The following is a 13,082-nucleotide window of genomic DNA, read 5'->3' on the forward strand; positions in this document are numbered from 1 at the left end:
GACAGCTCTTTCACTATGCTGCATTTCTCACGATTGCCTCAGCTCTTACAACTTTGCTTATCTGTGCCACCACAGTAGTAATGTTATCTCTGGCAAACAGAAGAGTTTGGAATATCGATTTCAGGACATTTTTGCTGTATCTTCTCCAAAAAGAAGAGTAATCCTCTGGGCAGGCTCACAGAAGGACTGCCCTGAGGGCGAGAAGGAGGAGCGTGTACCAACCTTCAGCACTGTGACATACGGGGTTCCATCGGGTCCATACTTGCTGCCATTGACTTCCACGTGTTTCAGCCACTGGATGTGAGGCTGGGCATCGCTGTAGACCTTGCAGTGAAATTCCACATTGCTCCCTACCACCACAGTCTGGTTGGCAGGGAGCCCTGCTTGCAGGATTGGTCGGTGGGGTGACCTTTCTGAAAAACAGAAAAGAGGAGAAATCCTAATTTGCTTGTCTTATTTTTCCCCCAGCAAGTATTCTCCTCTGAAACATTAATCTTCTGGCTTTTCAGGGGAAAGGATACAAATTAGGTTTGTCCCCTTCAGGTTCCTGATCACTGCTCTACCCAGGGCTTCTCAAGCCAGACAGGGAAGGACCACCTGGAAAGGGAGGGGACATTTCAGCCCTCCCATTCCTCCTCTGGGCCCTCTGCAGACCCACCAAGTGATTTTCTGATCACAGATGTGAGCCCGAATTGTTGGCCAAAAAGAAGCTTGTTGGTTTTAGAAGACACATGATCCAATACTTTGGGAAAGAAACCAAGCTCTTGCTTCCCACATCCAATCATGCAGCTATTCCAGAGATCAGGATTTGAGGGGAAGCAGTGGGATCTCACCTAGCACATCCAGCTGGTAGGTGTGCCTAATGTTGCCATATTTGTTCTCCACGACACAGGTGTAATTCCCTCGGTCCGACGGCACAACGCTCTCCATCACCAGGCTCCACTGCTGGTGTCGCAGCTGGGAAAAGAAACCAAAACATCAACGTTGTGGCCAAGCAACATCACCAGACCTTTCAAACCAATGGAAACTCGCTGAGCTGCCACACACTTGGACCCCAGAGGAAGCCTGAACATCACAAGCACCCGTTTACAAGGGTAATTAAAGGAAAAGGAAAAAGTTTTTCATGGAAAGTCATGAAGTTCTGGAATGGTCTGCCCAGGGAGGTGGTGGAGTCACCATCCCTGGATGTGTTTAAGAAAAGACTGGATGTGGCACTTGATGCCATAGCTCAGTTGAGGTGTTAGGGCATGGGTTGGACTCGATCTTTAAAGTCTCTTCCAACCTAGTCATTCTGTGAATTCTGTTAAGTCTTAATGAGAAAAGGCATTAAGACCAATGCAAAAATGATGCAACACAATGGAACACACTGAGATTTCAATGGGGACTTCTATGTTTCCACAATAATCACAATAACAAAGCCAGCTGACAACTGAATGTGGCACCCATCACTAGAATAATGACTTCAGCAGGCATCACATAGGACCTATATTTTATGTATTTTATCTATTTTAATATTCTGATCTGTATTTTAAAATGTGTGTGCTATGGAGACAACAGGTTATGGCATTTGTCTGAACAGAAACAGGTTTCTCCAGCTGAGTTAGTCCCCTAAATTTCCTCTAAAATACAGGAGCAAACTTGTCCAGCCTCAAATCTGGTCCCTAAGATGCTTGGCCAGCCCTTCTATTTTGGCACTGAGTTTTATACAAGTTGGGTTTTCTGGATGTGGCTCATGTCCAGAGCTGATGGTGGTTCAGTAGCAGGAGGGAAAGCACAACCCATGCCTCCACGCTGACCTGCTGCCCTGTGATCTCAGCTAGAACATTTGCTTCTAATGATTATAAAGGAAATAATGGATATGGAAAGCAAATCCTGAATTAATACAGAAAGCAACCAACAGTAACAAAGATGACTTCAGGGTGCATAGCATATGAAAGCTCTCCAAATCTCTGGATATTAATTTGATGCCTTCTGCTGCCCAAAGCAGAACATTTAACTTTATTAAACATTTTGAAGGTGACCCCAAGGACACAGAAATAGGAGATTTACAATAATGCTGCACTATAGAATGTCAGGGGCTGATGGAAAAAACAAGGGTGTAATTGCTCCTGGAGATTTCTTGCTGCAGCAGGTGAACTCAAATATGAAGTCATTTAACCTCTTTTGCTACACATAAATTGTATCCACATGCTTTCCTTAAGAGGGCCAAGTTGCAATCAAAGCCAGAACTTTGCAAAGAGCAGGTTTAAAACCATAGGACTAGACAGCTCAGTTGCAAGATAAGCAAGCAAATGTCATTTTAACAATTTGTAGACCTCTGCAGCCCTGAAAACAGCACTGCTGAGCACCCCATTTTTCAGAGAATGCTGAATATGGCATTTCTTTTCATTTCAGATTAGGGGTAACAGGAGGCTGTGACCAAACATTTGGTACAGACATCTCAGCTGTGGCAGATGTCTGGTCAGCTCTGACTGCACCTCCTTGCTGCATCTCTGTAACCGTGTGGCAATTACAGAGTAAGAGAAGCTCTGAGAACAGAGCCTGGACCCCGAGCCCACAGCTGAACACAGAAGACCGTCACGGAAGTCTCAATGCAAATTTGTGGCTGCTCAGTGGCTCATTTCCATACTGGTTTGTCTCATAGTTGTGTCTAAAGGCTTCTTTAAATCCGCTTTTCAGCATTGCAAAACGTTTGTGTCTGGAACCCCAAGAGCAACTCCAAGGAAATGGGGCTCCAGACACATGGATGACTCCCTAGTCTGACTTATATTCTAAAACCAGGTCCAAATTAGGCGTTTTACAAAGGATGCACTTTCAAAGACACTTTTATGACTCTTTCAAAAACTTCTCTTCATCAGGTTTGTGATGGGAACTTTGTACTCTGAATAGAGAAGAACCTGGGGGCACAGACTCATGGGGCAGAACTTGTTTGGAAACTCAGGAAGACATTTTTAGTTTTGAAAACCTTTGGCAAAAGAGTAATTCTCATGTTAGGATAGTCACTGCACTTGATAAAACACTAGAAACATGAAGTGACTTAGTGCAGGCATTAATCAAGTGGGTGAGATACTGGAAATCCCTCTGGTTTATTTGGTGTTGTCATTCTTGGCTCCGTGTGAAACAAACATTTACAGACACACTTGGAACCTCGTGTTTGCCAGACTGGTATGCAAGTCAGTGCAATGGTCTGGGGAAGGGATAATCCTCCATCTCCCCTCCCCCTCAATCTTCCCTTCTAGGGTCATTTAACACACACAGGCTTACGATATTAGAGATTCCAACACGGATTTAACCATTAATGCTCTCTGGGAAATTTCATATGATAAGTCATATGAATTTCTTTACCAGTTAAGGATGAACTGTAATAAAACCAGGTTAGCCTGCCTATCATGTTTTCAACACTCACCCTTCTCTCTTGCAGGCTTTACACTGGCCAGTCACACGGGTCTAAATGCCATGTGCAAGGGGCAGATATGGAAGAGTGGTCAGCTTTCATTTGCTGACAACAGGCTTCTCACAATCAATATTAAAAGTCTTTCACACACTGAAAACAAATGAGAACATTCCCAGCTCAAGGATTTCTGGGTTAAGACCAGATCTCGAGATGAAGCAAGCCAACCAAACTCTGCCAAATCTGGATCTTGCCCATTCTTTTCAAGCTGCCTAATCCTGTTATGAAGTTAAGTTGTAACAGGGAATTTAAATCTCAAATACATGAGATACCGAGCAGGTTTTCAATCCCCTTTTCTGGTTCAAATCTCAGTTGATATCTATCATTATATTTATACTGGATGAGATTTACACTAGATTACTTGTATCTAACTGTGGCTCATGACCAAAAGCAAGCAAATAAAGGAAGGAAAATTACAGAGAATGATGTCTTTATATCAAGAATGGGACAAAGAACTACACCTAGACAGAGAGCTTAAACCAATCTTCCTGTAATTGTCCTGACATTGCCTTCAATAGCTCTTTTAAAAATTGACTTAAACATTGACTTGTTGCTGGAAGGTGCCCCCAGAGAAACAAAGCACAGTCATGCCAAAGACTCACTACTGTGTTTCAGAGGATGAAACGTGTCAATTTAAATTCAAAGATAGATTAAAACTACTGGAAAGTGGGTAGGGGAATTGCTTTCAGCTTCAGATATTTTTTTCTGCAGGCACAATTTAGTGCAGCTGATGTGACACAGTTTAGTAAAAAGCTGTTGGAACGGCGCACGCAAGCCTGCAAACACTTCAGGATGATCCTTACAGCCTGCAGTTAGTAAAAGCTGCTTGTGCTTTGTGAATGTCATCTGCTGAAGAGCAGTTTACCCCCAGGAGTCACCTCCCCACTTCTTTACCCCCCATGTCTTTTCAGAAGATCCAAACCTGAGCGTGTTCTCAGCCTCGTCCAGACTGGAGCAGGGACAGGACTGAGGAAGGAGCTTTAAAGGCTCCACTGAAGCCACCACAAAAGGCTCTTTCAGGAACAGGTCTGAGCTAACAGGAAAGAAACAGCCCAAAACTGCGGGGAGGGGGGACTTTTTCTGAATCCTTCTCTGGTTTCTGGAGCACGGCACGCTTTGCATGCCCAGTCCCCTTTCAGAACACTACGGATGTGGCAGGCATCAGCACACAGCTATTCCGAGTTCTGATGAAGGTGCCTTTCTACAAGGCACCTTTTCTCCTTAGCAGCAGAGCCCAGGGATATGTCAGGGCTGGCAGAGAGCAGGCAAAAGTCGCTGCTCAAGAGTCCTTCCTGCTATGATGATTTTGCTATAATCAGCTGCAGCAGTTTAATTGTCCCCAAATAAAACCAGAAAAAAAAAGTCTGACTGTGACCTCAAGGGGACAAAGTAATAACAACAGCAGCAAAATGTGAGAAAAGCTGATTTTTCTTTTAAAATCCTGCCACAATTCATCATATAAAGTAGCACAGAGACTTCTGGTTAATTAAATAATTTGACTGCAGTGGAGTTTTGTGTCCCTGAGGTCTATCTGTAGACATGAGCCAGAGCATTTTCCAGAACACTTCATGGTAGAAAGGAAGCAGGAAGAAGAAAGCAGCCAAGGAGCAGATGCTATTACTCTGGCTACAAGGGAATCCAACACTTGACCAAGGGTCAGTGATTTATACCACAAGAATGTTAATGACTACCAGCATGATGATCCAGCTCTTTGGTGAGGTCTTTCCTATACCTTCAAAGGACACTGAATAGGTTTTCTTTGAGAGCTAGGAGCAGCTATGGCTTGGTCCAACACATCTCAATGCACTGGGCTCATCTCCAGAAATTAGGACAGAAGTTTCTGCTCCTGCTTTTTCATCCCTGTTCATAATGCAACCACAAACCCAGCCCCATTTTTACCTACTCCCTGAATGACCACTATAGACAAACTCAGAGGGAATTAGCCTTTGATCCCAAAGGACAGCAGTTCTTTTGGTGCCAAGAAATTCCTAAGACTCCAAGAACCACCTCCATTCCTACACACTCAGGACAGTGCTCTTAAACTACCCATGTTAACCACTGCGCAGTACAATTTTCTAGTTGGTAGAAACAACAAAAAACTGAGATCCAAACCAAGACCTTACCTTAATGCCCCCAATCCTGTGCTCCCCTTTGAACTCCTTGCCATTTTTCAGCCAGTAGATGGAAGGAGTTGGGTTTCCACCCGCCGGACATCGGAAGCGAACGGTGTTGGCGGCGGGAACTGCCAGCAGCTTCTTCTCCATCTTATCTGGCCGGGTCCAGAAGGGGACACCTGAGAAAGGAAAAACCAAGCTGAACAGGCCCCTTTCTGCAGCAGAGGATATCAGCTGGTGAGCAGATGCATTTGAGGAGTCTTTGGCATGTGCAGATTGACAGTTAAATTGCTACCTGCTGCCGTTAAGATAAATGACACAGAAATGCTTTCCAGCTAAATGACTCTCATTGACATAGAGAGGGTGTTTGCATTTCAGTTTTGTGATGAAAGGTTCATGACCAGGTTCTTGTCTTGGTAATGCCAGTATAAATCTAAAGTGGCTCCTTTCAAATCAACAAGGAGAGTTATCCCAGATCAGGATGAGAATCTGGCCTCAGTGTGTAAAAAGATACAGATGTACCTTTGGGACATTTGTAGCCAAGAAGCATAAACAGCAGAAAGATGTTAGAACTGTAAAAGGATGTTGATGGGCCAGCAAGGGAGCAGAGAAAACGTAGGAGCTGAGTGCACTGGAAAATGTTCCTCCTCAGTGAGTACAAATGTAGTGTATCCTCCTTAAGGGAAGGAAAGAAAAAAAAGCGCCAGTGCCAAACTGGTTTATCGTGTTTATGTTCTTTAAGTACAAGTGATTTTAGTTTTAAAGATTCATGTTACCTTTGAACAGGGATAAATTTTAAAACACCAGTGTTAGCATGAGATACTTTTTATAATCTGCCTCAAGTACAGCTACGTTCCTTGGCTGTGTTACAAACATTACATATTAACTCCAAATTAAGGCAGCAGCAGCGGCAAACTCATTATACTGGGAAGAAAGAAAAAGTTTTTTAAAAAAAGTCTCCCAAGCTTTCATTTCTGCTTAAGGCAACACTGCAGAGCTGCACATGCTGTGTTTCCCCTGCCACACAAGAGCCACATCCAGCCCCCCATATGTGTGCTGCACACCAAGGGCAAAGGGAGGTGGAGGCAGGCAGTGTCTGGGCTGCAAAAGAACAAGAAGAGGGCAAGGAGTGTAAATGGCATCTCCTCCAGGTGGGTAGGGAAATCTCACAGACATGGAGCACCTGTGGCAGAGGTGTGTGTGCTTCTGGCCAAGACAAACTGAAGGCACTGGTCCTCCAAGAACTGCCTTGGAGAACACGATGGCCACCAAAGCTGTTGGGACAGCCTTGCTGCTGGCCTCTCCTGCACTGGTGACAATGCTCAGAAATGCCAGCCAGCATCACAGCCCCATCTCAGTGCTCCTCTGAAGCTCCTGTAAACCCCCTTCTGCTTAATGACAAGTGTGTACAAAGTTGTCCCTCTTGCTGCATCCCTTTGAGATGCGTGGGAGCTGCTCCCTTTCTCTGGCACTCCTTATCCCTGAAGCATTTGGCTGCATGATACCCATCCCATTACAACTCCAGTAAGTCAGAGACTGACCCCACCTTGGTGTTAGTCCCCAGTGTCCCCCATGCAGGCTCCCTGCTGCATTCCAGCCCCAAGGATATTGCAGGAAAGGTCATACAGCTCAGCCAAGGCAATCCATGCACCCATTGCTTTTTAGCACCTGCCAACACTTTCCCCACGTGTCCTCCACCTTGCAAAGTCCATGAGGAACTGGATGCCAGGAGCTCCATCCAGAATGCGCCTCCACGTGCTAGGAAAACCCCGCTGGGCACACCTCATGTCCCCTCTCCTCCCCACCTCTGCAGTGGGATGGCTGGACACAGGTGCCTCAGTAACACCATCTCAGGGCAGGGAAATCCAGTACTGAGGGTTTGCATCTGCCCTCAGCCTGCCTTGCACAACAGTGTGATGCCTATCAGAGCCAGCCCCACGTATCAGCGGGATCTGTGCTCACACATCCCGCGTACGCCTCCTTTTTCAATTAATGAAACTGCTTAAGGCCCTGTTCTTGCCAGGATCCAGCAGGAGCATGGCTGGCACAAACAACAGCAAAAGGAGGAATCCCCACAATTCCCATGGCTCTGGAAAATCCCAGCTACAAACTCTGCTGTGAACACACAGCCCATCCAGGAGGCCTGTAGTACTACATGATAAAGTGAGCTAAAATGGGGCATCATGCAGCCATCTACTGTTCCAGATGGCAGAACTGCACAAAAATGGGAAATATTCCACAAAACATTAGAAGGGAGGGTGCAACAGCTAAAGGAACAGGTCTTGATGGTAAAAGGATGATGCTGTTATAGCATGAGGGAAGGGCAGAAACCAAGCAAAGACTGGTCAAATCCCCAGGCAGCAACAGGGGAGTGAATGCAGAGCACACTTGGGATGGTGTTGGGAAGCTGGAGAGGAGACGACCCATGCTGGTCCTTGGTTTCTGAAGCCTGGACCATTTTCTGGCCAAATGCCTCCTTTTGGCAATGCACCTTTATTTTCTGGGGATGTTACAAGAGGTTAACAGGGCTACAGGGGAGAGGTATGGCAAAGGCCAGGCACGGATGGACAAGTCCCCTTTTGCCACTGCCACAGAGGGCACCAAATAACCTGTCCTGTTGTTTGATTAACATATCTGCCCACAAGAAATCCCGTCTTATGGTGTTGGTGACAATCATCTAGGCACAGAGGTGTAATTACATCACATGTCACCTGGTCAGGACCATGCTCCTCCTTTTGCTTTTTGGGGCTCTTCCCTTTTACCTAACATCTGCATGTGCTGCAGAGTGACATTTTATCACATTTTTTCATTCAAAAGATGAGTTTGAATCTCACAGGAGATCCATCAACCCATTGGCTACAAATGTAGTCACTGAAGCCAAGGGGGATTTTGCTATCAGACATCAGAGAGGAGCAAGATGGAGCCCAGGAAAGTTTCCAGCTGGGGATATTCTCCATATGGAGCAAAGGCAGGATTCACTCCTGCCTGCTGCAATTAGACACGACTTCTTCCCTGAGTGCTTTCCCTCGTTTCGGTGCTCTTCTGTAAGATTCAGGGCTTGCCAGGGCTGGGCACCCCTGGATTACTGTGCCAAGACTCAAACAGGGCATCGCTCTCAAGTCAAACTGGAACTGGAAGAAAGCGTTTACACATTGAAAACAGTGCCTTTGTTCTCACTTGCAGGAGCAGGGAACAAAACATCCCTGCTTTTGCTTTGCTCTGAGTCCCTTCATTACCACTTTTTAAGGGCCTGAAAATGTTTCTAACTCTTCTTTTCAAGCAAAGCTTGCAAAGCTCCAGAGAGTTTTGAGAGCGGGAAAAGAAGAAGGATGAAAGACAGGAAAATTTTCTAGACCAGCTCTCTGTAAATTAATTACCAGCAATGGTTTTGCATGTGCAGGTGTGAAAAAAAAAATAAAAAAGGAACCCCCAAACATTATCACCAGCCCTTTCCCATCATCAAACACTAAGCCTGACGGTCCGTTTTGTTCGTCAAAGACACCGGCCACCCATCCAACTGGAATGACCAATTAAAAAAAACCTGAGAGCAATACTTGGAATAATTAATACAGCCAAGCACTCATTTAGCAATTAGGAGCTGCCACCAAATTCTGTGGCAGACAGAATCACCCCCTAATTGTGTAATTTCCCCAGCTGACGCCTCCGAGGACAGAGCCAGATTTAATTGGAGATTATGGGGGCTCTTTGAAGGTGCTGGGGCTGCGCAGCGGGGGCTCCAAACAAACAGATACAAGAGGGGTAGGGAGCACTGGGGCAGAAGCACAGTGTGTGAAAAGGGAGTTTTGTTTTTGTTTCGGGGCCAGGAAAAACAGCTGTAGAGAACAGAGGTATTAGAAAGCCTCTTTCTACAAAGGCAGATCACGGTTTGTGACAAGGCTGCTACAAACGAGCTGATCTGAAGCTGCAGAAGTTTTCTCCTTATTCTTTTCTGCTGCCCACCCCTCAAGGATGCTCTGTTTCTGTGCTGCCTTTCAGAGAGGAAGCTGAGAGAGCAGGGCACTCCACATGGAATTTGGTATTTCCAACCCTTAAAATTAACAAGACTGGCTTCAAACTCATGATGCTATTGGAATCAGCTTTCCAAACTCTCCACTATGTGAGGATGAGAAACTCTGCTGCGTAACACAAGCCAGGAAAGTAGCTTATCATCACAAGGGGCCAGGACAAAAGGATTTTATTCAGTGATATGCAGTGTGGCAACACTCAGTGAGCCAGTCCAGGATGGATTGCCTCCCCCTAATAATATCAGTTATACTGACCAGATACCTCTAAGGTCACTTCCAACCCTAACCATCCTATGAGTCTGTGGTGTTTTTATTTTGCATTACAGCATTTATTGCCTTTTCTCCTCCAACTATTGACCACAGCTGTGTGTGATGCCTGAGCAGGGGCTCATACACCCCATTAGTAGGGCACATTTTTGCCACAGGAGATAGAGGGCTTGGGTCTTTGGGCTGTTCACAGAACATGGCACAGCTACACGTGTGTGCCTGCTTGGTATGGTCCTTCAGCCCCCTGTGTCCTGCCAGTGGTGGTACCAGGGTAAACAACACAGCTCCCCAGACTCAGGAGATCTCTGAGGGTTAAGTGGAGGATCTGGCACCAAAGAAAGCAACACAAAGCACACCCATGTCACAAAATGAGTTTCACTGCACTGACACATTAAGCTAATCAACCATTTTTAAAGCAGAAGAGAATTCAACTTTTTATAACGAGACCTTTAAGCAAAGCCAGACATTACCTTCAGGTCTAAAACCAGAGACAGCCTCAAAGTCAAGAAGACCCAGAAAACAGGCTATAAATACACGTGGTGAAATGCGTGTTTTCCTTTTCAGTGAAGAAAAAAGTCTTTCTGTACCATAAGCCAGCTGATGTTTTGTGATACCTGTTGCTAAGAGATTGAGTTCTCTATAAACCACATTAAAAAACTTACAGAACAATCAGGTGTGCTCACCAGAAGCTGCTCTGCAGCAAGGAAAATATCCTGACCAAACCAAACCTTCCCTAAGTCTGTACCATTCTTCAGCAGGTACCACTAACCCTGAGTACCTCTGCAAAGGTGCCTGTCACCTGGCAGGATTTGGCCCCTAATTAGAAGCTATCAGAAAACCACTAATTGCTGCTGATGGGTCTCCTGGCACTGTAACTCACCATTACTGTCCACACAGCAGTATTAACTCACTGCAGTGGCAGACCTGTTTGAAAGAGTCCTGCATGTGCAGTGTTACAGGCAGGAGAGATTTTCCAGTCATGCTGAACTTCTGCCAATGTACATAGCTGATTGGGAGTTCAAATGCAGAGACATCTATTTATTAAAAATACATACACATGGGCAGCTCACCCTGCAGAAGTGTAAAGAGCAGAATAAAACCCAGCACTAACACCTCTGAAGCCTGTAATGATCCTGATTAATGCTACTGCACTTAAAGAAAGCAGCAATGGGACTGAAAGAGACTCATTGTGAAAGCACCAAGCACTGTCCTGGGACTCTCCTCCTCACAGGAGTGAAAGAAAAAGGCAGTAAAGCCAGAGAGGCTGCTCTCACTTATGGCATCAGCAAATTTGGCCCTTGGCTAGTGTATGTTTTGTACTCGGACCCCTGTCAGGACACTGGTAAGGACCAGAATCAGAATAGTTCAAAGTAAAGCAGTCAAGGTTTGAAATGTTATAAAACTCATGTAACATCAGTGCAATAAAACAAATATAAGTAAGTGGGCTTGTCTGGATTTACATGCAAGCAGAATTTGTAACTACTCATCTATTCAGGTTCTCAGCATCAAGTCTTCAAAATACAGTGCTGCTGCTGTAGGATTCCACAGCAGCAATACCACCCTGGCAGCTGTTCCCAAATTTTCAGATAAATTTCATCGTGGCTCCATCCTAAGGTCACTGATTTCAACACAAAGCCTCTGTGTGACTACGTGAACACCCAGATGAGCTGCACTGCTTTGGAGCCACAGCTTCTGCAAAGAAAAGGCCTCTGTGTCCCAGAAAAATGAATTACCTGTATCTTCTGACTCATCATCGTCATCCTCATCATCACCTGACGAAGGGGAGTCTGGAAAGAGACAAGAAAGAAGTGAAGCAGAAAGAGGATGGCACGTGGGGACACCGTGCTGGATGAGGCTGCTGGTGTCACACAAGGGACATCCAAGTGACAGCTCACCCCTCCCTGCAGCTCCAGCAGCCCACCCCTCTGATGCTGCTGGGCCAGGCACAACTGGGCAGGAGCTGTCTCAACTGGGAGAAAGGTGTCAAGAGTTTGCCAGTGCTCTGAAAACATGGTCCAATGTCAAATACTTCTCCCTGTGTGAAATGCTGTCTTTCTCATAAATACAAAAGGAATTCTAAACCAGAAAATTTATTTTTGCAGAACAAGCTCTCCGACTGGTTTGTTTTTTTTCTTTCCTCTAGCATTCACTCTGACGACTTTTTATTTTACCATGTCTCAAAACAACAGGTCAGCATTTCTAATTAATTTTCCCTGCATTTTTCTTTTAACTCAATATCCCCCTGCCACACCTCCCTTCATGAACTCCTTGTTCAAACACCAAGACCAAAACTTTTGAACTTCTCCCAATCAAACCTCTCTCAATCAACGTTTTGATAGGTATTCCATGAACCAGTTTCCTTTAGTTATATTCCTCCCACAGAGGCACCTCAAGGCTGTAACTCAATACAGGTAAACAGGTGGGAATTTTCCATCTGTACCTCTCCAAAACATTCTGAACTGTTTCTTTTAATGTGGTCTGACATTTCACCTTCTCCAAGCTGTCCACAATGAAGGCTCAGTCCCTCTTCCCCCCATCAAGTGACTACTGCAAATGTAAATGCCATTATCAAATAGCAGCTTAATGTTTGATTTAGTTTACACAGTTTAGTTTAGTACACTTCAGCATCTGGAAGATTTAGCATCACTGATGTTACATAACCTCCAGGAACTTTTCTTTTAAATAAAGGCAAAATGCTAACAATCCAGCAGCCTTTATGTTCTGAGACAGTGTAAGAGATCTTGGCCTTAAACACTAGAAAACAGGAAACAGTTTGAGTGTTCAACATGTGGCCAGAAGTGCAAAGAGCTGCTTTAGATCAAGCCAGGCAGAACATTCTCCACTGAAAGATGCACTTGAGTTTTCTATTGTCTTCTGACCAGCACAGTGGAGGTAAAAATGGAGAAAAAAAGGTGGGGAGAAAGAAAAAGGAAGGAAAAAGAAGTAAAGGTAACAACAAATAGTTGTTCCCTGCAGAATCTGGAAGGGCCTTCCAGGCATTTTCACCATCCACAGAAGCAGCACAGGAAACACCTCCCTGCCTTGGACTGCAGGGGCTCATCGTGCTTTGCACCTTCTCCCTGGCAAAGCCTCCAGGACGACTCCAAGCACGTACCTAACTGCAAACCCACAGCTGAGGTCCTGCTGGCAGCAGAACTAGGGAAATGCCACGGGGCTTGCTCCAAGTGCAGTGGATGTTTAGGTGTTCTGGCTGATCCAGCAGGT

The 13,082-nt window shown here is 45.3% G+C and overlaps 1 protein-coding gene and 1 long non-coding RNA gene across 3 annotated transcripts in view; one reads left to right on the plus strand and one right to left on the minus strand.

Moving 5' to 3' along the window:
- Positions 1–13,082, minus strand: part of FGFR3 (fibroblast growth factor receptor 3) — a 55,716-nt gene that overhangs the window by 18,075 nt on the left and 24,559 nt on the right. For both annotated transcript variants that reach the window (XM_064418921.1, XM_064418920.1), the window contains exons 4-7: positions 11,591–11,644; positions 5,575–5,744; positions 834–957; positions 223–413 (exon numbers count right to left, since the gene is read on the minus strand). In XM_064418921.1, coding sequence (XP_064274991.1) covers positions 223–413; positions 834–957; positions 5,575–5,744; positions 11,591–11,644 — 539 coding nt within the window. The remainder of the gene's footprint in view (positions 1–222; positions 414–833; positions 958–5,574; positions 5,745–11,590; positions 11,645–13,082) is intronic.
- On the plus strand, positions 953–3,731 carry LOC135299616 (uncharacterized). The gene is made up of 3 exons (XR_010361583.1): positions 953–1,094; positions 2,395–2,631; positions 3,422–3,731. It is a non-coding gene; the product is annotated as an uncharacterized LOC135299616 (long non-coding RNA).

Source organism: Passer domesticus, chromosome 4 (genome assembly GCF_036417665.1).
Source record: "Passer domesticus isolate bPasDom1 chromosome 4, bPasDom1.hap1, whole genome shotgun sequence".
Classification (NCBI taxonomy): Eukaryota; Metazoa; Chordata; class Aves; order Passeriformes; family Passeridae; genus Passer; species Passer domesticus.